The sequence below is a fragment of the Aedes aegypti genome, chromosome 2, assembly GCF_002204515.2.
Source record: "Aedes aegypti strain LVP_AGWG chromosome 2, AaegL5.0 Primary Assembly, whole genome shotgun sequence".
Lineage (NCBI taxonomy): Eukaryota > Metazoa > Arthropoda > Insecta > Diptera > Culicidae > Aedes > Aedes aegypti.
The window spans coordinates 366,872,321-366,899,497 of NC_035108.1; the positions used below are offsets into that span (position 1 = coordinate 366,872,321).

The 27,177-nt window shown below is 36.8% G+C and overlaps 1 protein-coding gene across 3 annotated transcripts in view; it reads left to right on the forward strand.

Moving 5' to 3' along the window:
• The window catches only part of LOC5573506 (protein vestigial), a 159,194-nt gene that overhangs the window by 14,900 nt on the left and 117,117 nt on the right, over window positions 1–27,177 (forward strand). For 2 of the 3 annotated variants that reach the window (XM_001654590.2, XM_021846553.1), the window contains exon 2: window positions 4,520–5,361. In XM_001654590.2, the coding sequence (XP_001654640.2) occupies window positions 5,266–5,361 (96 nt within the window). In that variant the 5' untranslated portion in view covers window positions 4,520–5,265. Of the gene's footprint in view, window positions 1–4,382; window positions 4,447–4,519; window positions 5,362–27,177 lie in introns of those variants that run through there. The other variant, XM_021846554.1, reaches the window with a different exon arrangement.

A 27,177-nucleotide genomic window follows, 5' to 3' on the forward strand; every position in this document is an offset into this window, starting at 1 on the left:
TGTTGAATGGCATCCTTAACTTCCCCCATCGTGGGAGCTGGTTGATTTCCGCTGTCCGCTGTGCTGACGTAGCCATCGCTTTCGCTGTCCTGACCTTCTGTGCCTGTGTTCTCTGCGCCATTCAGGTGTTCATCGTATTGCTGCTTCCACCTTTCGATCACCTCGCGTCCGTCCGTCAAGATGCTCCCATCCTTATCCCGGCACATCTCAGCACGCGGCACGAAGCCTTTGCGGGATGTGTTGAGCTTCTGATAGAACTTCCGCGTTTCTTGAGAACGGTACAGCAACTCCATCTCTTGGCATTCCACCTCTTCCAGGCGGCGCCTTTTGTTCCGGAATAGGGGGGTTTTCTGATTCCGCTTCAGTCTGTATCGTTCCACGTTTTGCCGCGTACCATGCTGCAGCATTGCAGCCCGCGCTGCATTCTTCTCCTCTAAAACCTCCTGGCACTCCTCGTCGAACCAATCGTTTCTTGAGCTCCGTTCCACATATCCGACAACACTTTCGGCAGCGTCGTTAATGGCTGCTTTGACTGTCCTCCAGCAGTCCTCAAGAGGGGCCCTATCGAGCTCGCCCTCATCCGGCAACGCTGCCTCAAGATGTTGCGTGTACGCATTGGCGACATCCGGTTGTTTCAGCCGCTCGAGATTGTACCGAGGCGGGCGTCGGTACCGTACATCATTGATGACGGGGGCGCAGTTTCACTATCACCAGGTAGTGGTCGGAGTCAATGTTAGCGCCACGATAGGTTCTGACGTCGGTTATGTCGGAGAAGTGCCGTCCATCGATCAAAACGTGGTCGATTTGCGATTCTGTCTGCTGAGGTGATCTCCAGGTGTACCGATACGGGAGGCTGTGCTGGAAATAGGTGCTACGAATGGCCATGCTCTTGGAGGCGGCAAAATCTATCAGTCGTAGGCCGTTCTCGTTCGTCAGCCGGTGGGCGCTGAACTTTCCAATCGTTGGTCTGAACTCCTCCTCCTGACCAACCTGAGCGTTCAAATCTCCTATGATGATCTTGACGTCGTGGTTTGGGCAGCGGTCGTACTCGCGTTCGAGCTGCACGTAAAATACAAAAGTATTTCATTTTATATTTTTAAAACAAGTACTGGTATCTCAGTTATCGATTACAGTTGATAGACTGCATAACGATTGATTGGATTGATCATTTTCCATATAATTGAAGGTAGGATTTCGGTTTGAGGTAACTATAATAATGGGTATGTAATGTAATTGATTGGAGAATGTTTTAAGGTTAAATATACATAAAAAACACCATTATAAGTCCGCATGAATTGGTATAACAAAATATTTCTGAAACGTTATCGATTGAAAATCACTTTTTTACATCGATTGATAATCACTTTTACATTTTACATTACAATTCAACATAAATCGAATGTTTTCTTCTAACAAAATTGAATAAATTACTTAGAGCAAATAGGGCATTGCACACATTTGGGCGTTTACCATCATATGGAAATTTTTTACTTTGATTATAAAAACTGCCTCCAATTTGTAAAAATGATTTCTATTAAGACATTTGAGGCAGGATTCATGTTCTGCTATATCTAGCCCATCAGGGATATCAGACGAACTCTTAAAATGTTTATCAAATAATGATCATAGAACAGATTGGTTATAAGTGTTTCAAAAATACTAAAATCTCATCGAATTTTAATATTCGAATATAAAGCTTCATATGTTATCGATTCCAATGTAAATAGCTCTAACATGAAGTGTCATGATACTCTTTACGTTTGCATTCGTTTTGCTTTACTGATTAACAGAAATTATGTTATTTTGTTGAAAATGTTGTAAGTTCCTCACTATCAGAGTTACTCGCATTATCAAAGAAACCCCGTTTTACGGTATTTTCTCATGAAGTTCTGTAATAAACTTGATTTTGTTTTTAAAAAGAAGTGCCGTTTAATTTCAGAAGCATCGTCAATGACTTTTTGAGAAAAATCCATTGAAAATATATTGGATAAATCTCTTGTGGAATTTCTGAAAAAAATCCTAGAAAAACCTCTGGAAACATTTCAGTGAAATATTTGAAAGAATTTTTTGCTGATTTTTTATAATTTCTAGAATAATAAAGTGATTCCTCCCACTGAGTGAATTGAAAGATCAATACATAAAGATAACATTGGAGTAACGCAATGAAACAAATCTATTGCGGGAGCAGGTCGTTGGGCCGAAGACTATTAGGCCTAATGCCGTTAGACCGTAAAGGTTGTTAGGCCGAAATGGCTGATATAACATTTAACTATTTAATGTGACGATGAATCGAAGCCAAACCTAAAATTTTCAAGAGCACGAATCTGGAGAACATAACACCCGTTTGAGCTGAAAACTTAATCGATTAGACACCACCAGCTCGTGACCAATCGATTAAGTTTTCAGCTTAAACGGATGTTCGGTTCTCCAGATTCGTGCTCTTAAAATTTTGAGGTTTGGCTTCGATTCATCTTCACCTTAAGGTGAAAAAAAAATACAAACTACTGATTCACATGACACATTTACAGTCGACTTTCCACATCTCGATGTTCTACATCTCGATATCTCTCCCTATGTCGATGATTTCATAAGTCCCTTCAGTCTGCATACATTTTCACTCTCCATATCTCGATATCCTCCTTATCTCGATATCTCCATATCTCGATGTGTTTCTGTTGATTTTTCGTTCTCAATTTTCTCTCCGTATGTCGATATGACCAATATCGAAGGTTACTAGACCAAAATTTTGGTAAAAAAACTCCTAATAAACTTTAAACATTAATTCGGATTTACGACCCATCAGAAGTAACAATCGATTAACAATTTCTGCCTTATGAACCTTTCGGCCTAACACTCTTTTCGGTCTCTAACGGCATTCGGCCTAACGATATAGAGCCATTCAGTGCAAGATTGCTATAAAAAAATTCTGTAAGATTATTGAGGAATATTTTGTAGACATATCACTTCGATAATTCCTGGACAAATCTATCAAACTGTTTTGGTGGATTTTTTTTTTTCTATTTTTATTAACGAGATTTTCAGCCCCAGGCTAGTTCATCTTCTGGACCAACGGCTTTATTTCCCTTTATTTTAAGGAAGTCATCACTGAAATTTTTCGTGACTATGTCGGGGATGAGATTCGATCCCAAGTCCTTGGCCTGTGTTCTAACCACTACACCAGGTCCGTCCCTAGCTCTGGTTAACCCCTCATAAAATTGTTGAGGCATTTGTGGGAGATTTGTTAGAGATATTCATATTCTAAATCGGGGAAAACGTAAGGAAGAAGCTTAGCAAAGCTTCAGAATGTGCAACCTGTGGAAAACCTGTGAATTTTCAAATTTTTCTGCTGAATTCGTGAAGCACTTTCGAGCAAAAAAAAATGAAGGAGTTCCTGGAAATAAATTTGAAAAAACAATAATAAATCTTCTGAAATTCCTTCACTATTTCATTTTTATCTTTGTTAACGAGATTATTAGTCCTGGGCTACACAGTTAAAAATAATAAAGATCACACGTCATGTAAACTTCATTTATGCGATGTAAACATGACGTCATGTAAATTCAAGTCTGAAATAATGTAAAAATTTGTTATATGTCATGTAATTACACAGGATCCTGCTGGATTACATGACATATAATTGGTCGGTGTTCAGACAGACCGGACTAGATGATATTTTGGAGTTCAAAAGATACGTTAAGAACTCCATCAATTTTGATTTTTCCGATGCTGTTTTGATACAGATGTGTCATCAAATAGATAAGTTACATTATTACAGCAAATGATGCAAATATTTCTACATTTCGAATGCCTGTGGTTTGTTTTGCTGAAACCATGAAAAAGCACTTGGTTCAGTCTGTCTGAACACCGACCAATTGAAGTTTACATGACATATAATGTAAATGTCCAATGACATTGACAATGACATTGTCCATGATATTCCAAGCTCCAGTTATGTGCAATATATGTCTCAGGAAATTACACCTTTCGTTCGAACTGTGTAGTTCATCTCGGGACCAACGGTTTAACTTCCCTTCCGAAGAAAGTCGTCATTAAAACATATTTCGCACTACCTCAGGGATACAATTCACTACACCAGCAAAACATCAGCGAAATCGCGGCGATTGTTTGTCGCTATCGCCGTAAAAAATCGCGCTGATTTGGGGGAGCCGTTAGTCCACAAAAACTATGTTAATCCTCAAAAATCGTGATTTCTGCGACGGAAATTATTGTCGCACCGCCACCAAACCGGGCAGCGCACAACTCACTCGCAACGTGCCCGAACTCGCCGTGTTTTGAAACCGAATGTTTCTGGATACCCTCTAAGCCCCCTCCAATGAAAAAATCATAGCTACGCCAATGTATCTTAAGCTAACATTGTTAGATCATCACTCATCGATCTTCCGTTTGGCCAATTACAGTGAGGACATGGCGCTTCATTCATTGCAGGTGGAAACAAGTGATCCCGGACCGGAGATTAGAATCGAGTGCAATTTACAAACAACTTCTATATTTTTTTCAGATTTCTGTAACTTCAGCTCAGTGAAGCTGGAACCTCGAGCAAGTGAGTGCGCTGATCTGGAAGCCAGAAGAACGCCTTCCCCCCAAAAAAAGTGTTTAAATTAATCATTTCTTATTAGGCGAAACAAAAAGTCCTACCAGTGCTTCATTAATCAAGAAAAGAAATAATATAGAGTTGTGAGAACACGCGTGATTCGCTCGCTGCATTTTAGTGAACCCGTCAGACAGAAGGCGAGCAGCGTCAAGAAAAACGAGCAGAAATTAACGAACCGACGCCGAGAACCCTGCCTCTTGCTTGCCATCGTATGTCCGCAGAAGCCGCAGTTGGTAGTGATGGGAGAACATGAAGAAGCGATTTAAAATTTAAAATCAGAACTCGTTTTTCAAACTCTCGGCCCTGCACTATATTTGCTTTATGGATCGTCAGTGTGTCTTTACGGCTGCCCGCCAGCAGCTTTATGAGTAGTGTGCAGAAAAGTGTGAATAAATAAAACTGCCAACAACGTCACTCTGTGGAAGGCGTGATTTGAGTGATTTGAAGCGGGAGAGACCCAGAATCGGTGACAGCTGTGTTCGGTTGGGAACGGAAAAAAAGTGTGACCGGTGAGTGTGAGGGTCTCCCAGGACTCTAGGTCTCAGTAGTGTAGTGGTAGTGTCCACGTGAGAGAAAGGGTGTGCCAGCCCCCTGCAACCAACTGAAGCTTAGCAGGCTCAGTTCGGTTGCTCGGTTCCGTTCGGATCGCGACAATGGCAGTGTCCTGCCCGGAAGTTATGTACGGAGCATACTACCCTTACCTGTACGGCCGCGCCGGACCCAGTCGACCCTTCTACCAGTATGAGCGGGTAAGTTGAGAAGCATGAGATTCCATCATCATTAAATGGTTTTAAGTTTTCACAACTTGGTACAACTTTGCTCAAAATAACTAAATTTCAACGAAATACTTTCTATCGAATTCGACAGAGTCGCAGACGAAATATGCCCGATTCTTTTTAGCACGAGAGATGTGCTGCCGTTCTATGCATATTTGTCCCGCGGTCAAAAAAACATGAAACAAGTAGGCATAAAGGGTGTCCCAGAAAATATGGACATGACTTTGATAACGAAAAGCACAATATTTTTCCAGGCAAGTACATATTTTCATATATATGTATTTTTCGTTGGGGTATTATAAATGCTGTCTGTGACAATTTTGTTTGACACAATAATCTTTTACATTAAAATTTTTATTTTAGAATATGACATGGCTTTGCTTTGTAGCCGCGGACTCTAACCACTTGGCTAAGGAATGCCCCCTCTGAGACACGCAAAAAGGTTATTTTTGCTTCTCTGTGTTACATACATACACTTCAAGTTTAACTTAGACTTCATGATGTTTTTGGTTGTTTGTGTATTTAGGACACTTTACACCAGCAGGGGGTGCATTCGTGTCGGCATGATGTTTTAGTGAGAAATACGAAAAAACCTAAGTTTTTACGGCATTGTGAATGAGGTCCATTCCCCAAAGACTAAAATCACTCGTAGCTTCGAGGTATATCTTATCATATAGTTTTGTTGTGCAAAAAGCTTGCTGTAAAATAAAGTTTTAGTTATTAGGATGCGTTTTCCACTGCTTTACACTGCTTCACAGCAAAAAAATGCCATTCGTTTGTTGAAAGTTGAAGGTCTCGATCCAACCGGCCAGTAGATACGAAGCATTGCTCACCTATGTACAAAGGGGTTTCGAACACGGCAAATTCATCGTTTTTGCTCTTGTCAGTAACCACAACTGCAAGCTTTCCACTGTAACACGATTCCTGGAAAAACTAAACACCTCATTCAGGCTCGCTTGTAATTTTCCAGCCGAGGGCACATCGACCAACGCCCATAATGGACAAATTAGCAAACAATATACCCATTGTAAGCGAGAAGTTTAGGTTTTATGATGCATTGCATAGCTGCACGGTTTATTTCGTGCGTTCGTTCGTTCGGAAGCCTCTTCGTTCGCTCATTATCACCAACAATTATGCTGTTCAGAGCGGCACCAACCTTCGATGCAGTGGCCGTTTATCGACGTAATGAGAGCATAATTAATCTCAATTGTATACCCCGCGAGTGCTGGAGGTAAAAATGGCTTCCATCAGTCAAAATGGCGATTCCAAGCTGGCAGTCGTCGCTTCTTCCAATACACTGCGTTCACTTGGGCTGGTGGGTAATATTAATATTTAATTTGCTCATTAATTATTAATTACAGGGGGCTATGATGGGATGGGTTTGTAGGTGCGTAGGCTTAAGTAAACACAAGGTGAGAAATGCAAAAACGTTCACTTATTCTTCCTCCTCTTCGTCAATTAGTTACGTCGGCGGCGCGGTGACGATGTCTAGGATAATGATTACCGTTTGAATAAGTCTACCCAACTTCCATTTTTAATCGCATTAATTCAACATGGCTGCATAAAATTATGAACTACCAGAATTAATTGAACTCGTTCAATTTCTCATCTCGAAGGGCTGCGAGTGAAATTAATTAAACTTAATGAACAACTCTCAACAGTGGTGGTTGTAACGTTTGGCATCCCTTCTGAAACCGCATATTGGATTGAATATACAGTCATACCTCGATGTAGCGTAACCTCGATATAACGTAACTTTTACCTAGTCACTTTTTTGGCTCCCATCTTTTGATTTAATACATTAAAAAAACATTGTTTTAATCTTTCTCATTGAAGTGATGAAAACAACCTATAATGTCTATCTATGGTGAAATGGCATAGTTTCATGAACGGAACATGTCATTACGCAACTGATTTCAGTTAAGAACTGTGACGAACTGGATTTTTAAAATTCAAACAACAGTTACTTTAATACCAATGCATCAATAAACTTTGTTCTGTTTAATATGGAAGAGTCTCAAAAATATGTCTATAAAATTTATAGACAAAATTTATAGCCATTTCTTTATAGCGTGTCTACAAAGCTCGTCATAGTTTTGTTTATCTTCGATAATAAGGTGTGGCCCACTTAGAATTAGAGCAAGCATCTTTGGTTCTTACAACGACTCTAGCAGTCAAATTAAGAAGCTGAACCGTCCATGTGTGCTGTGTAACAATAATAACATCACATGATTTTTTTTTGCAGCTTAATTCGAACGCACTTCTGAGAAATTCAACATGGAGAAGGGAAATAATTGCGCTCAAAAATTTGACAAAACCGTCTTGATCAGGAATAGAAATTGTAAAAGTGTTAGGTTTTCCTATAAATACTGTGTGACTAGTACTGAATAAGTACGAAGTAACTATTTTTTCAGATCGCAAGCCACAAAGGAAGCGTCAGGCAGTTAATGTGCACCGTCAGCTGTGAATTAAAGTCAGGACCATTGATTCAAATCCAAACGTTTCAGACCGCGATTCGGGCAAAAAGTTCTGTGCTGCCGTGAAGTGCCGTGCAATGAATTCGACTTCAGATATAGAAGCCTCTGATCATACAATGTCTGCAGACAACCAAGTAGGGAACCTAAATTGAAGAAATGTGGCCAAATTCCGTACCATGAAGTTGTTTGATCAACTGATGACGAAGTTTAAGGATTTTTTTCATGATAGGTGAACGTAATTGATCCCAACTCAGCCCAAAAAAGAGATTTTAGACTATAATGAAGCGGAAGCTAAGAGCGAATGAAAGTATCGCCAAAATATCGATGAACTGTAAACTAAATGGGATGAACTTGTCAAAAATACAGATAAAAATAGTGTGCGCAAATTTTTTTACGTGTTCCGGGAAAAGTCCGACAATATCTTACAAAAGGGGATGATTTTTTTTTTATTATTTTTCCTTTGAAGCTTACAAGCAATGTAACATTTGAGTTGAAACAGAATTCTTTTTTGATGAATTAAATTCAAATTACTCCTATTTGTAGCTTTATTAGCAATATAGTATTTTGAATTTTTCAAGTTTGATTTTTCACAGTCCTTACGCAAAGGCTTATTACGCAACGCTTTTTTATAACGATTCAAATGATTCAATCGATACAATAGTTTTTAGAAATTGCAAAATAATGGTGGACGTATCTCAATATGACTCCTGATACATCGTTCTTAGATGCTAACAGTTGACGCTAGCGTTAGTGTTAGCGTAGTTACGGTATGCTTCGTAGATTGAATACTAGCAATACTAATGTGTCATTTTATAATCTCATCCAGACCCCTTTCAGGAACAAGGCTCGGGAGTAAAACTTGGCCCAATCTTAAACAACATTACCAAAATCACGAATATTGCTATTCCTGGCCACGCCCATCTTTACCGTAACTTGGGATAGGGGAAGGAATTGTTGATGCAGCACTTACTTAATGAGAGACCACCGACTCAGCGACGCCCTCATAAGTGCTACGGAGGTGGGGGTTATGAGGGGTATAAGGTCAGGTCAGGATTCGCCTGAAAAGCTGGCGATGAACCCAGAGCATTTATGGTTAGATGTTAATAATTTAATGATTTAAATGCCGGCATTCAAATGAGGGAAACAAGTGTTTTATTTACAGTTTAGTTGATTATACTTCGAAACCGGTTGTGATTTTCTGCTCAGAAAACCATAACAATCAGAACCAATCCCTCCAGGGTAATCATGTTAATAAAAAAAAAAAGCTTGCATTGAATACAAGACAATATCAGGTGCGTTTGAATCGACAAGTTAAAAACGAAGACAAAGACAAAAAAGAATAAAGAACGACCGAGATACGTACGACCAATTTTACGACATACGACAGGCCATAGCGCGTAAATCGAACGAATATACCGTACAGATCGGCCAGGACGCAAGCCTCAGGCACAGACATCGAAAGCGAAGGACCTCACCGTTTGTCTTATTTCGCTCAAATCAAACTGACCGTCGACCGACCGAGAAAAGATGCCGTCCGATGCCAAAGCCATCATCGCTGCCGCCACCAAGAAGAAGAGGAAGCAGTAGAGATTTCTCCTAGAATACCGCCAGTAATTCTAACAGATGTTCCTTCAAGAACTTCTCCATGGAAAGTCCTTCAAGTTAGAATTCTAGTTTTCAATGGAGGTTTGTTGTGATTTATCCAATAGTTCCTTTAAAAAAATCCTAAGAATTCCTCATAGAATATTTTGCTGCAAATGAAGCTCTGTCCCAGTTTGGACGTAATGCTTGATGAAAATTACTTGATAAAAAATGGAAAATTTATTTTCAAAATATGAGTGATTCCAAGCAACAGCACCAAAATTTGGTAAATTTTTTAATTCATTTTTTTCTATTGAGCTGAAACTTTGCACAGTTTTCCAGTTCCATCTAAATCGTCATTTTCCGATATCAAATCTTCAAGTTGAGTCACGACTAACTTTTCAAAAGGGTGTATGTGAAAATGGTTCAAAAATATTCAAAAATCTGCACAGCAAAAACAGTTCGTTCGATTGTTAGACAACTAAAGAAACAAAGTTAGACAACTAAATAAAGATTCCAAAAAAAATACACACAGTAAAAAAAAATTTTTTGCATTAAAAAACATATTTTTTGACACAAAAACTCACATATCTCAAAACCCTATCGGAATACCAACGTAGGAGGGAAAACGGTCCATTATATTAGCTATCTACCATACAAATTTGGTGATGGTAAACCAATAAACAAAAAAGTTATGACATTTCAAACATGTCACAATTTTCACATTTAGTAGAACAAATTTTTTTTTTTTCGGTGTAAATTATTACGGGAACCGCAGTTTGTTGCTGATTTTATTGTTAAGAGCCTTGCGTGAATTAAACAAGTCGTTTTCGTGTATTCATTAGTATTATGTATATTATATGTATAAATATTATGTATATGTATAAATATTATATGTATATGTATATATGTATAAATTAAAATGAATTAACAGATTACACGAAAATATTTTTTTTTTTTTACCAGGATATTTTTTTTTAGAGTATCATCGATGAGCTTCTAAATGTTATATATAAACTTTAAAAGTTTTGGATTTGGGTATGCGTTATGAGATCATGAAAACATTTTATTAATACTTATTTATTTATTTATTGTTATTCAATTTTTTTACAATATCGAACATTTTTGCATCATTATCAGTACAGTTCGAGTATAGTTTTGCTTTAATTTTATTTTCTGACAATGGAATGAAACAGTGAAATTTTTGGGTTCCTTGGATCGTTTTCGCGTTATTATATTGCTCGCTGAGCTCTGATGCCGTTAATTCGTACTCTTCAGTAGTAGTAAAACAAAATGATAATTTTGTTAAATCTTCTTCTTTTCTGCGATTCGCCCAATCAAATAGTTCTTTTGCAGTTTTAATTGGATGCTCACGTTCTTTGGCTAAACTTGCTCTTGTGGCCATGCGCTTTATGGTTCCTCCAATAGCATCACAAGGACCTTTGCCATGTGACGTAGCAAAGAAATGTCATTCTGCATCAATTCCGTACTTTGATTTAAATTGACATAGGCTCGAAAAATTCTTACGGTTTTTGTACTGCGATGCTGCTCCATCAGACATGAAATATATCTTTCTGATTTCTTTATCCTTATCAACGCGTAAAAAGTTAATCATTTTAGCAATGAACAAATTTACAGATACTGTCTTAAATCTTCGGAAATTACAATAAAACTAAAATGTTCAATTTGCGTACTTCCATTGAAATAAATAACGAATGGATGAATTGTAGCTTGTTGTACGTTCCAGCGATGGGACTGCACTTCATCTTGCAATACAAAGCTATAGTTTTCAGAAAAATCACAAATGACTAAAAATTCACCATCTTGTAATGTATTTTTCGTATTTTTTAAAAAGCGGGAATGCTCTGTTTTAATAAAGTCGTGAGGAATTAAACTTTCTAATTTCAAGCAAAAAAAAATGACACAAACTCATCTACAGGTTTTACAATAGTTTCTAGGTCACACCTATCCGTGGTCACCCATTGCTCAAATGATAACTGATCAATATAATTTTCTTCAAACTCAGCGAATAAAGTATTTTCCAATGATGAAGAATCTGGACAATCCGAACAAGATCGTAGATAGCAATTTGATGTTGTATTTTCACACAAAAGACTACCAGTTAACATTTTAATATCCTTTGATAAATTGATTCTTTTCAAACTATGTAAGATTAGGTTAATATTTTCGTGTGTTGTGCACACACAAACATTATGTGTTCCTGAATTGGATAGAAGCTTGCATTGCCTTGGACGAAGGTTTGCAAATGAGGAAAAACCTACCTTAATATTTTCGTTAATTTCCTTGAAGCGTGTATACGCTTCTTTCAAAGTAGTCATCATTAATCGTTTTTGGATTGCTTGACGCTTTCCATCTTTTTTTACAGATACATAATCTTTTTGGCCAGGCATAGCTCTACTTACTTCATCGTCTTCAAAATATTGCAGTGTTGCATTTGAACGCGTTCAGTTTGCGTTCCAGTTCAAACTTTTGAACGGGGGATCAAGTAGTCTTGAACATTGAGCAGTTCAAAAATTTGAACCCATGCGAGCTGAAAATTGAACGTGGAATGAAAACTGTCGTCATGGGAGACACACGACTTATTTCAATGTTGCAAAGTTTTGCAAAGATGTTAGGAAACATTTAAGGTGCCATATATTTGTAACGATTGGAATTCAATATGTTATGATGTAGTGTTTTTCGTGTTTTCAGCTTCATTGTGCATTTTGAAGTGAACGGGCCGTTCTTGAGCAGGTGCAGAATCTTGCACGAGAGTTCAATGCTTACTAGGTTCTCGTGCAAAATTAGAACGCGTTCAGTTCACTTTTGGCTCGCGTTCAGTTCAAAATGCATCACTGAAATATTGTATTATTTTTTCTTTTGTCTCATCTGTTAATGAAGTACTCGACCTAGCATTTTTGGTTGCAAGACAGTTATTTTTGAATTGTTTTGCCTCTTTTGCTGTATTTCTATTGGTTTTGAACTCATCAATGGCGTCTTGAATAGACCACGAGCTTGGCAGCATCGACAAAATCAATATTTTTTCTTTCCTTGTCGTGGCTAGATTCGAGAACCTTTCCTTCATATTCATAATTACCTCATCGTAGTCTGTATTTTCCACATCCTCAGGTCCTAATTTGAAGAGGTTTCTTCGTACAGCTTCGTTGATTTCACGGTATTTTTTCTCGGGATAATTGACGTAACCCATCTTCGTCCATTTAATCGGAGTCACTTTTATTCCAGCTATCCCTTCGTTGAAGCGTTCGATGTTGACCTTCTGGATGCACTCATCTTCTGATTGATTTATTGAAACAGATGTCGCTGATGGTACCGTGGCAAGACTATCTGCACTTGGTACTTCTGGTAGCTCCTCAGTTGTTGTCGGTGCATCTAGTGATTCCTCAGTTGTTGTTGTTTTCGAACTTCCTGCAACCTGATCCACCGATGATGTACAGATTGCCCGTTTGTCAACGTTTAAACGGCAGGACGTACAAATGCGTAAATTTGTATTCAATGTAGACATTGGAGCATAACCAGCCGCTTTCAGTTTATCTATGGTGCTTTCGGTGAGATTTCGTAGCTCTTTAGATTTTAATAAACAAAATCACTTTTAAGTTTTTACTGACTAGTTTGGTGTCGTTTGCTTGACTGAAGAAAAATTTTACAATTAAATCTTTTATAACCATAGTGGTAGTATATTTTTAGCTTTTTCGTGAGTATGTTCATGGTATGTACCTATCATGTTTTTGATGTTGTTGAAGTTACTCGCTTTCTCCCAAATATGATTAACAAAGTCTATTCTCTACCAAGGCGGGTCTATACCCAGGTGTAATCAGATTTTAACTTTGTGGAGAAAACCAGCGCCGAGAAAACCGACCTGCTTTACGTATACTAGATCACCTGGGTATAGACCTGTGTGGTACTGAATGAACATTGTCATAGATCTTGTCTTCCAACCCTGTTATGATGGTTGACAATCAAAAGCCTGTTGAAAGAACTCCGAGAATGTAACATCGGATCGGACATCAAACGATCTAGTAGGCATGGCACAACTTCGACGCCTCACTCCTATAGTAATGTCAGAATGGAATGCAAGGTTCTTCGTGGTGCTCCCGCTTGCCAACAACGATTCTGAGCTTCACATTTGGCGATCCTGCCAGGAGTTTTAAATAAATTTTCGTTTTTCCTGGAGAGCCTGGATTCGATAGCAAGCGGGAGTGTCCACTAGGAAATGTGTTTGTGTCGAGTGCTTCTTAAACCGCGTGTGAAAATATGTATTCAGAGTGATTGTGGAGTGAAGTTTGAATCTGATAAAAAGGCATCTGTAAGTAAACAACAATGTGGTATTTTCTATGAATAATAGAAAACTGATTGAAGAGGAAATATGACATTAATATGCATTAGCCGCTTCACTACTCGCTGAAGCAGCAATGTTTCTCTCTGTTCTTGTTGTTGCTCTTATTGAACACCAGCATCACCTCAACTATTTGAGTTGCGCGATGCAGGCTTTGAAGTGAATATTTTGTTTTGCATTTGAATTCAAACAGATTGCTTCGATGGAAATATTTGAATGTAATAGAAAGTGTTTCATCTATTTTATCCGATTCAAAGATTATGATCATTTCGAGCTGATTGATCTAAGTTATGAAGTGCGCATTCTGCTTTTATCAGGGACCTATTTTCTGCATAGATTGAACGGAAAAAAGAATAACGTTAGAAACTGAACTATTTTTTTTGCAGAAGTCAATTGAACATATCCGTACAAAACGTGTATAAAAAATATCGTACAATTAAGTATAATTTGTAAAATAATGTGATTTTGCAAAAGAGAAGTGAAGTGTTAAAGTTATTAGTGGTTTTCATGAATATAAATCAATTTGTATAACTTATCAATTAGTAATTTCAATCGAAAAAAAAACTCCCGTAACATTTATCAACTGTGCAAATTTCTATATAAATAATAATAAAACTTCGCTTTGGTTGTATGTGATCATTTCATCGTTTCTTCTGTGATGATACACACATTTCTATATCTTATCGCTCCTGCTTTCAAATAAAAACAAAATAATTTCAATAAAATAAAATAGAGTGAAAAATGAATGTAAGTGTGTGCAAATATTCCTAACCATGGGCGATTTTGAATTGGTGTTCCAAAATTAGATTTTTCGTTCCAATTAATCGATTTTTTGACGTTGAAACAACATGAAATCCTAATACAAGGGATTTGATCTTATTTTGAGTCGTTGTTCTTGTAAATTTGCTTACGAGTGAGGAAATCGAATCGATTTGAATAAAATCGATACAAAGGACGAATCGAATTTTAAGCGATTCAGTATTATCGATGTTTTGGTCAAATTTGACCTATAATGCACATGATTGTTTTCTTTCCTATTTGCTTCAGTACATTGTGTATCCCGTAATGTTTAACAAACAAGTTAAGTGTGAAGCATACTGAATCGGTGAAATTTGTGAATTTTGTGTCGATAACCGGTGAGATCCAAACTATTCAAATCTACTTAATGCATTATTATTTCTAAATAAATGCCATGTTAAAAAAAATTATAATAAAAAAATATCCTTAACGCGACTGGTGGTTGCTATGAAAAAATGCCCTTAACACAATTGGTGTATGCAATGCAAAAAAAATGTCCTTAACGTGACTGGTGGTTGCAATTAAAAAAAAATATTATTGCCGTGATTGGTGGTTGCATTTGGTTTGGTATTTGGTTGTCTTTAACGCGACGGATGGTTGCAATGAATATGTTATTAACTCGACTGGTGGTCGCATACTTGTTCATAGTAACTGCTATTGATGTTATTAACTCGACTGGTGGTCGTATACTTGTTCCTAGCAAGTATTATTGATGTTGTAAGCTCGACTAGTGGTCGTATATTTGTTCTAAGCAATGGTGGTGTACACTTGCTACCGCGACTGGTGGTCGCATACTTGTTCATAGTAACTGCTATTGATGTTATTAACTCGACTGGTGGTCGTATACTTGTTCCTAGCAAGTATTATTGATGTTGTAAGCTCGACTAGTGGTCGTATATTTGTTCTAAGCAATGGTGGTGTACACTTGCTACCGCGACTGGTGGTCGCATACTTGTTCATAGTAACTGCTATTGATGTTATTAACTCGACTGGTGGTCGTATACTTGTTCCTAGCAAGTATTATTGGTGTTGTAAGCTCGACTGGTGGTCGTATATTTGTTCTATGCAATGGTGGTGTACACTTGCTACCGCGACTGGTGGTCGCATACTTGTTCATAGTAACTGCTATTGATGTTATTAACTCGACTGGTGGTCGTATACTTGTTCCTAGCAAGTATTATTGATGTTGTAAGCTCGACTAGTGGTCGTATATTTGTTCTAAGCAATGGTGGTGTACACTTGCTACCGCGACTGGTGGTCGCATACTTGTTCATAGTAACTGCTATTGATGTTATTAACTCGACTGGTGGTCGTATACTTGTTCCTAGCAAGTATTATTGGTGTTGTAAGCTCGACTGGTGGTCGTATATTTGTTCTATGCAATGGTGGTGTACACTTGCTACCGCGACTGGTGGTCGCATACTTGTTCATAGTAACTGCTATTGATGTTATTAACTCGACTGGTGGTCGTATACTTGTTCCTAGCAAGTATTATTGATGTTGTAAGCTCGACTAGTGGTCGTATATTTGTTCTCAGCAATGGTGGTGTACACTTGCTACCGCGACTGGTGGTCGCATACTTGTTCATAGTAACTGCTATTGATGTTATTAACTCGACTGGTGGTCGTATACTTGTTCCTAGCAAGTAATATTGGTGTTGTAAGCTCGACTGGTGGTCGTATATTTGTTCTATGCAATGGTGGTGTACACTTGCTACCGCGACTGGTGGTCGCCTACTTGTTCATAATAGCTGCTATTGATGTTATTAACTCGACTGGTGGTCGTATACTTGTTCCTAGCAAGTATTATTGATGTTGTAAGCTCGACTAGTGGTCGTATATTTGTTCTTAGCAATGGTGGTGTACACTTGCTACCGCGGCTGGTGGTCGCATACTTGTTCATAGTAACTGCTATTGATGTTGTTCACTCGACTGGTGGTCGTATACTTGTTCCTAGCAAGTAATATTGGTGTTGTAAGCTCGACTGGTGGTCGTATATTTGTTCTATGCAATGGTGGTGTACACTTGCTACCGCGACTGGTGGTCGCCTACTTGTTCATAGTAGCTGCTATTGATGTTATTAACTCGACTGGTGGTCGTATACTTGTTCCTAGCAAGTATTATTGATGTTGTAAGCTCGACTAGTGGTCGTATATTTGTTCTTAGCAATGGTGGTGTACACTTGCTACCGCGGCTGGTGGTCGCATACTTGTTCATAGTAACTGCTATTGATGTTGTTCACTCGACTGGTGGTCGTATACTTGTTCCTAGCAAGTATTATTGATGTTGTAAGCTCGACTGGTGGTCGTATATTTGTTCTAAGCAATGGTGGTGTACACTTGCTACCGCGACTGGTGGTCGCATACTTGTTCATAGTAACTGCTATTGATGTTGTTCACTCGACTGGTGGTCGTATACTTGTTCCTAGCAAGTATTATTGATGTTGTAAGCTCGACTGGTGGTCGTATATTTGTTCTAAGCAATGGTGGTGTACACTTGCTACCGCGACTGGTGGTCGCATACTTGTTCATAGTAACTGCTATTGATGTTGTTCACTCGACTGGTGGTCGTATACTTGTTCCTAGCAAGTATTATTGATGTTGTTAACTCGACTGGTGGTCGTATATTTGCTCTAAGTAATGGTGGTGTACACTTGCTATCGCGACTAGTGGTCACAAATTGGTTCCTAATAAAAGTGATGTTCACATACATGCGCAACTGTATCTATAGAATAAGATATGTAAGCCCAATGATGGCTAGTAACTTAGTAGATATGTTATATCAAAACAAGTAACAACAGTCAAACAAGTCTTTGAGTGTGTATTTCCGTGAAAGTACGGTGGATTGAATGTACAACAAGATGAAAGTCAAACACTGATGCTACTCTGTTGAACGCATATATGTCAGTTTATTAATAGCAATATTTTGTCCAAAATTCATCTTAGATATGTCATTTCATATAATTAGCTTGCCGTTTCTAATGTATGGAACGACATTCAACCGATCAATAATTTCAACGCCGTTCTGATTGCGTGGGTATCCTACAGCGGAAAAATTTTTCAAAGTCGCATGTACAAGTGAACAGTTGAAATATGAAACAGTATACATCGGTGAAGTTCTTAGCGATGTGAAATATACATCCTGAATTCCTGAAAGCTTTCGTGATGACGGAAACGATGTGAAAACTCATCACTTCAAACTTTTTTTTCCTGAGAAGAGGGAGGATGTGTGCTACTGAATGAACATTGTCATAGATCTTGTCTTCCAACCCTGTTATGATGGTTGACAATCAAAAGCCTGTTGAAAGAACTCCGAGAATGTAACATCGGATCGGACATCAAACGATCTAGTAGGCATGGCACAACTTCGACGCCTCACTCCTATAGTAATGTCAGAATGGAATGCAAGGTTCTTCGAGGTGCTCCCGCTTGCCAACAACGATTCTGAGCTTCACAAGACCCGCCTTGTTCTCTACGAGGTAAACTTTTTGCAGGTAAACTAGTCGTATACCTGTATAGAAAACTTTTTTTGTAGCTTTTGTCTTCAATATTAGATTTCTTATAGGTTTCTTTTATCAAAAGGATTCAACACTATTGAGAGAAATTTTCTTCAGTTACGTACAATAAAAAATATGACACTATCAAGACTTTAGATCACAACACTGGATCGCGTCTAACTTTCTAATAGATGCTATAATAGTTATGAATAATTAAATAAAATATCATGAAAACAACTTGTTAACCTCATGTGGTACCCTTAACAAAAAATTCAGCAACAAGCTGCGGTCCTAAAAATATTAACAATGAAAAAAAAAAAATTTCACTAAGTGTCAAATTTGTGAAATATTTGAAATGTCATAACTTTTTTGTTTATTGGCTTACTATCACCAAATTTTTATGGTAGATAGCTAATATAATGGACCGTTTTCCCTCAAAAAATTACGTTGGTATTCCGATAGGGTTTTGAGATATTTGAGTTTTTGTGACAAAAATGATGTTTTTTAACGCAAAAAAAAATTTTTTTACTGTGTGTATTTTTTTTGGAATCTTTATTTAGTTGTCTAACAATCGAACGAACCGTTTTTGCTGTGCAGCTTTTTGAATATTTTTGAACCATTTTCACATACACCCTTTTGAAAAGTTAGTCGTGACTCAACTTGAAGATTTGATATCGGAAAATGACGATTTAGATGGAACTGAAAAACTGTGCAAAGTTTCAGATATTTTTGAAATGGTCGATCAGAATCGACTTGCATGCCTCCGTGGAATCCCTCATATTAAGAGCTTTAATCCAAAAATCTAATGCAAAAATAGCCTATATACGAAAGCAGATTATTTTTCTCACAATAATCTTCTCACAGCATAACTCAAATGAACAACACAGTTTTAAAAGAAAATATTTGTGGAAAAGCTTTTGAAGTATTCAATATAAATTTTTATTTATATTGGATAGTTATTTTTTTTTTATTTATCATCAAAAACACCATCTCTTATCGAAAGAAGGGAAAATTTGGGTGGTAGGTCATTTGGCATAAAGTCGTTAGGCATAAAGCCGTTTGTCATAAGGTTGTTTGGCATAATGGTCATTTGGCATAAAGTCTTTTGACATAATAGTCGTTTGGCATAATGAGCCTGAAACCAAGAATTTCTCAATTTTCGTTTTTACATTTCTATTCAATCTTTCTTAAGACGTCAGGCTTGTTTTGGAGTCAATTGATACAAAATGACACTTTATTCAACAATCATTTGTTCTTGAATAAATTTATGCATATTTGGAAAGTTATTGCCAAAAGTACTTTATTATTTCTCCAGAAATTACCCTTCTTTCAAATATTCATTCTATTTTTGAGTTTCGCTATTGGAACAAATTTTTGCACTGAAGATTTTTATATATTTAGCACAAATTTAACCTTCTTTTAATTGTTCTAATTTTTTTTTCTAAATATGATGTAACCATAATTATCGGGATGAAAAGTGTTGATTTAAAATTTTAATAAATTTCGCCTTCTTGTATGCATAGGCTGTTCATTGGAGGTATATTTATTATGTATTTTTTGTTTCCAACTGACAAAAGGGTGGCAATCGACAACATTGATCTGCTCAAATTATCAGGGAAAAGAGAAATCGATTACTGCAGTTCCTTCGATGGGTTGTGCTACTTTTCCCCGAATGTCGGTTCCCCAAAATTCGTTTCTCCGAACGCCAGTTCCTCGAATGCCAGTTCCCCGAATATCCCGTTTCCCCGACAAGCCCACTTCCCCGAAAAGTTTTTAGCACTCATAATTGTCGTAACTTTATACATTTCAGGGTGATGAACGAACTGACCATTTAATATGCACCCTTCTTTATTTAATTGGCGGTTCATTCGAGTTTTACCGTCCTCAGCATTTTTGCCAACATGTGTATAGCCGAGAATGACAGAACACTTCCTTCGTTTGACTATTTATCGTTCTTTCTCGTCACCACTTTTCGAGGTAACCAGTCATTCGGGAAAACGTATTCAGGGAAAATAGCACAATCACTTCGAGAATCATCGAGAACGCACTTTTTATATCTTTTCGTTTTATTATGCCGCAATAATTTTTCTTGTATTGTTTTAATTATTAATTTTGCCTTCTTTAAAAATAGGCTGTTCTTTATATATATACTGTCTTAAATTTTATTATTTAGTAAAGCTAAATGTAAACCATTTATATATTTTTCTGTTTCATCAATTCTTGCCAGATGTGTTGTTAGAATGATAATAACTTTAGAACCTGTCAATATTCAACATATACTTTTTTGGGGCAAACTCGTGATCTCCTTCCGAGATATGCTGGAAAAAATATTATTTCAATCACAACTTTTCCCTTCTCTCGATAATAGACGATGTTTTTGATGTACACTTCCAAAATTATAATTTATATTGAACCGTTGAAAAGTTTTGCCACAAATATTTTCTTTTAAAAATGTGTTGTTCGTTTGAGCTATGCTGTGAAAAGTTTTTTGGGATTTTTTGGGCTCTTGTATATAGGCTATTTTTGCATTAGGTCGCATTGATAGACCTTTGGATTAGAGCTTTTGATATTTTGTACAATAAATTCCATTCTTTTATCAAGTAATTTTCATCGAGTGTTACGTCCAAACTGGGACAGAGCTTGATCTGCAGCGAAATATTCTATGAGCGTTACCTTGATGGATAACTGCGAACTTTCTTTGCCAATTTACTGTTTTCAAATATGTATATCGCAACAAGCTCAAAGATACTCTATGTTCTAAGATGTAGAGATCCGTCACGAGGTTTATTTAGTAATGCTCTCTAATGTCAAAACAATTTTTGAAATTCTTAGCTTGGAAAATCTCTGAAAGAACCTCACGCTTGTTTCGAACCTACCAAATTCGGTGGTGTTGATTTCAATAAAAGCTTAAAAAATGTCGATATTTATTTTAAGTCAATCATTATGCCAAACGGCCATTATGCCAAATGACCATTATGCTAAACGGCCATTATGCCAAACGACCATTATTCCAAACGGCTTTATGCCAAACGACTTTATGCCAAACGGAGTACAATCGAAAATTTGTGTTTGAAATAATATTTTTTCCAACATATCTGGAAAAAAAATCATGCGATTGCCAAAACAAAATATGTTGAGTATTGGCAGGTTCTAAAGTAATTATCATTCAAACCGCACGTCTTTCAAGAATTGATGAAAAAGCAAAATATAAAAATTGTTAACATTTAGCTTATAAAATAGTATAAATATAAAGAACAGCCTATTTTTAAAAGAAGGCAAAAATTATTATTAAACCACTAGAAGATTGGACGCCAAAAAATATATCTCAGTGAGCGATTCTCATGAGACATCTCGTGAGGCTCGTCACATGCGCTTACTAGGAGTACTTTTACGCAGTTATGTTTGCCTAGTACAAAAACCCAACGGAAGCATACGACTTCGGTCTATGTCTATGCTTCTTCGGTGGCCAGCACAGGTTTTTCCATTCAAATGCGAGAATCTCAACCAGTTCTGGGAATGGTAATAAATAGTAGTAGGCTTGAATTTCGAGAAAATCACGTGGCTCTCACTACAGTAGCTAAAAATTTGTGAATCTCATCAAGTAGCTTATTTTAGGTGCGTGAATTTTCTAAATCTGTAGTGTCATCATAGGCTGTAAATGCGGGAAATGCAGCGGGAAATGGAACATTTTTCTACAGTAATTTGGGGTTGCCCTTAGCAACGGGTGTTTTGCAATTTTCAAGGCTTTTGTCTACAGCAGCGGGGGCCCAGATAGCCGTAGCGGTAAACGCGCAACTATTCGGCAAGACCAAGCTGAGCACACGATATACACATGCAAAAATGGTCATTGGCATAGTAAGCTCTCAGTTAATAACTGTGGAAGTGCTCATAAGAACACTAAGCTGCGAAGCAGGCTCTGTCCCAGTGAGGACGTAACGCCAGAAAGAAGAAGAAGAAGTCTACAGCAGCGATGAGCGTGAGTTTCACTGGCTTCGCTGACTGTGATTTCCTTTGCTTGGATTACTATAGAGTGATTTTCAAGACTTTTCCAGACCCTGATCTCAACAGCGTTGAACCGCGTCAGTCCTTTCAAACTGCCTACAGGCAGTTCAATTCATAATTTAATCCCTTTTCATTGATTTTAAAACCTTGGCCAAATGCACTGTCACATTGAATTTTTTTTTTAATGAGACGACGCAACAGCCAGTGCTGATGTGATTGTTTGAGTTAGTACATTGCTACATGAGATCTAAAAGAATGTGACTCACAATAGCACGTGCTCAAGCCCTCGGTTATTTTTGTGCGCTCATGGCAAGCTGATCTCAAGCTCTTGATGTGAAGCGCGTATGCATGATGTCTGCTCCAAAGAAGCCTGTTATCATCAGGAAGATTCAATAGAAACGTAAAAACGAATGTCAGCTTAAGAAATTCTTGGTTTCAGACTCTTTATGCCAAACGACTATTATGCCAAACGATCATTATGCCAAACGACCATTATGCCAAACGACTTTATACCAAATGACCTACCAAAATTTTTTTGCAATATGCAATGAAATTTCTCAAGAATTCAAAAATTCTTGAAGGAATTCCTCATAGGGCTCCTTTATAATTGTTTCCAGGATTCCTGCAGCAATTTCATCAATAAAATGAGTGATTCCAAGCAACAGCACCAATATTTGGTAAATTTTTAATTCATTTTTTTCTATTGAACTGAAACTTTGCACAGTTTTCCAGTTCCATCTAAATCGTCATTTTCCGATATCAAATCTTCAAGTTGAGTCACGACTAACTTTTTAAAAGGGTGTATGTGAAAATGGTTCAAAAATATTCAAAAAGCTGCACAGCAAAAACGGTTCGTTCGATTGTTAGACAACTAAAGAAAAAAGTTAGACAACTAAATAAAGATTCCAAAAAAATACACACAGTAAAAAAAATTATTTTTTTTGCATTAAAAAACATCATTTTTGTCACAAAAACTCAAATATCTCAAAACCCTATCGGAATACCAACGTAATTTTTTGAGGGAAAACGGTCCATTATATTAGCTATCTACCATACAAATTTGGTGATGGTAAATCAATAAACAAAAAAGTTATGACATTTCAAACATGTCACAATTTTCACATTTAGTAGAAAAAAAACTTTTTTTTGTGTAAATTATTACGGGAACCGCAGTTTGTTGCTGATTTTATTGTTAAGGGCCTTGCGTGAATTAAACAAGTCGTTTTCATGTATTCATTAGTATTATGTATATTATATGTATAAATATTATGTATATGTATAAATATTATATGTATATGTATATATGTATAAATTAAAATGAATTAACAGCTTACACGAAAATATTTTTTTTTTTACCAGGATATTTTTTTTAGAGTATGATCGATGAGTTTCTAAATGTTATATATAAACTTTAAAAGTTTTGGATTTGGGTATGCGTTATGAGATCATGAAAACATTTAAATAATAGTTATTTATTTATTTATTGTTATTCAATTTTTTTACAATATCGAACATTTTTGCATCATTATCAGTACAGTTCGACAATGGAATGAAACAGTGAAATTTTTGGGTTCCTTGGATCGTTTTCGCGTTATTATATTGCTCGCTGAGCTCTGATGCCGTTAATTCGTACTCTTCAGTAGTAGTAAAACAAAATGATAATTTTGTTAAATCTTCTTTTTTTCTGCGATTCGCCCAATCAAATAGTTCTTTTGCAGTTTTAATTGGATGCTCACGTTCTTTGGCTAAACTTGCTCTTGTGGCCATGCGCTTTATGGTTCCTCCAATAGCATCACAAGGACCTTTGCCATGTGACGTAGCAAAGAAATGCCATTCTGCATCAATTCCGTACTTTGATTTAAATTGACATAGGCTCGAAAAATTCTTACGGTTTTTGTACTGCGATGCTGCTCCATCAGACATGAAATATTGTCTGTTTCATTCGCAGCAAAACGCGCCGCCAACTATCAAATAGACTGAAAAAATCGTCGCCAGCAAACCAATCAAAGGATGTGATTTGCCTTTGTGTTGAAGACTGGTAAAACGTCAAATGCCAGATAATCAATCATAGGAGGTGATTTGTCATTGTGTTGGTAACACTGGTAAAACGTCAAATTCACAGTGGTTGCTTGGCTGGCGACAATTTTGGCGACGGTTTCACCGGCGACGATTACAAATCGTCGCGTCCGATAGGGTGCAAAATTTACAATATATCTTTCTGATTTCTTTATCCTTATCAACGCGTAAAAAGTTAATCATTTTGGCAATGAACAAATTTACAGATACTGAGTCGTGTCTTAAATCTTCGGAAATTACAATAAAACTAAAATGTTTAATTTGCGTACTTCCATTGAAATAAATAACGAATGGATGAATTGTAGCTTGTTGTACGTTCCAGTGATGGGACTGCACTTCATTTTGCAATACAAAGCTATAGTTTTCAGAAAAATCACAAATGACTAAAAATTCACCATCTTGTAATGTATTTTTCGTATTTTTTAAAAAGCGGGAATGCTCTGTTTTAATAAAGTCGTGAGGAATTAAACTTTCTAATTTCAAGCAAAAAAATGACACAAACTCATCTACAGGTTTTACAATAGTTTCTAGGTCACACCATTGCTCAAATTATAACTGATCAATATTATTTTCTTCAAACTCAGCGAATAAAGTATTTTCCAATGATGAAGAATCTGGACAATTCGAACAAGATCGTAGATAGCAATTTGATGTTGTATTTTCACACAAAAGACTACCAGTTAACATTTTAATATCCTTTGATAAATTGATTCTTTTCAAACTATGTAAGATTAGGTTAATATTTTCGTGTGTTGTGCACACACAAACATTATGTGTTCCTGAATTGGATAGAAGCTTGCATTGCCTTGGACGAAGGCTTGCAAATGAGGAAAAACCTACCTTAATATTTTCGTTAATTTCCTTGAAGCGTGTATACGCTTCTTTCAAAGTAGTCATCATTAATCGTTTTTGGATTGCTTGACGCTTTCCATCTTTTTTTACAGACACATAATCTTTTTGGCCAGGCATAGCTCTACTTACTTCATCGTCTTCAAAATATTGAATTATTTTTTCTTTTGTCTCATCTGTTAATGAAGTACTCGACCTAGCATTTTTGGTTGCAAGACAGTTATTTTTGAATTGTTTTGCCTCTTTTGCTGTATTTCTATTGGTTTTGAACTCATCAATGGCGTCTTGAATAGACCACGAGCTTGGCAGCATCGACAAAATCAATAATTTTTCTTTCCTTGTCGTGGCTAGATTCGAGAACCTTTCCTTCATATTCATAATTACCTCATCGTAGTCTGTATTTTCCACATCCTCAGGTCCTAATTTGAAGAGGTTTCTTCGTACAGCTTCGTTGATTTCACGGTATTTTTTCTCGGGATAATTGACGTAACCCATCTTCGTCCATTTAATCGGAATCACTTTTATTCCAGCTATCCCTTCGTTGAAGCGTTCGATGTTGACCTTCTGGATGCACTCATCTTCTGATTGATTTGTTGAAACAGATGTCGCTGATGGTACCGTGGCAAGACTATCTGCACTTGGTACTTCTGGTAACTCCTCAGTTGTTGTCGGTGCATCTAGTGATTCCTCAGTTGTTGTTGTTTTCGAACTTCCTGCAACCTGATCCACCGATGATGTACAGATTGCCCGTTTGTCAACGTTTAAACGGCAGGACGTACAAATGCGTAAATTTGTATTCAATGTAGACATTGGAGCATAACCAGCCGCTTTCAGTTTATCTATGGTGCTTTCGGTGAGATTTCGTAGCTCTTTCGAACACTTTTTTTCTGCAAACGGCCTGCAACAGTTGAGAAAGCGACTACTCATGTTGCTCGTTAGATTTTAATAAACAAAATCACTTTTAAGTTTTTACTGACTAGTTTGGTGTCGTTTGCTTGACTGAAGAAAAATTTAACAATCAAATCTTTTATAACCATAGTGGTAGTATATTTTTAGCTTTTTCGTGAGTATGTTCATGGTATGTACCTATCATGTTTTTGGTGTTGTTGAAGTTACTCGCTTTCTCCCAAATATGATTAACAAAGTATATTCTCTACCAAGGCGGGTCTATACCCAGGTGTAATCAGATTTTAACTTTGTGGAGAAAACCAGCGCCGAGAAAACCGACCTGCTTTACGTATACTAGATCACCTGGGTATAGACCCGCCTTGTTCTCTACGAGGTAAACTTTTTGCAGGTAAACTAGTCGTATACCTGTATAGCAAACTTTTTTTTGTAGCTTTTGTCTTCAATATTAGATTTCTTATAGGTTTCTTTTATCAAAAGGTTTCAACACTATTGAGAGAATTTTTCTTCAGTTACGTACAATAAAAAATATGACACTATCAAGACTTTAGATCACAACACTGGATCGCGTCTAACTTTCTAATACATGCTATAATAGTTATGAATAATTAAATAAAATATCATGAAAACAACTTGTTAACCTCATGTGGTACCCTTAACAAAAAATTCAGCAACAAACTGCGTTCCTAAAAAAAATTAACAATGAAAAAAAAAATTCACTAAGTGTCAAATTTGTGAAATATTTGAAATGTCATAACTTTTTTGTTTATTGGCTTATTATCACCAAATTTTTATGGTAGATAGCTAATATAATGGACCGTTTTCCCTCAAAAAATTACGTTGGTACCGTTTTGATTCATATTACGGACAGCTTCAAATTCCGGACATTCTACTTTGTATGGGAAACATTTCACACGAAATGTTTCAATTCTTGCCGGTCAAAAGTTCTCACTTTCAAGGCTCGTTTTAATAAGCATTTTCCATAAATATCTGTGAAAATTTGTAATGCTCAACTACCTTATGCGTCTCTCTAGTGGTTTGACGATTTCATTTGATGATTTGACTTTTCTTTTCATGATTTGTTTGACCTGTCCGGAATTTGAATCGAAGTGTCCGGAATATGAAGCAAAAGTAAGGCAGCGTCCGGAATAAGAATCATGAAAAGTCCACACATTTCTATTTGTTTAAAATTAATCATGTTTCGGAATCGAAATCTTCACTCACCATTCGAAAGTTAAGGGGTTTAAAGGT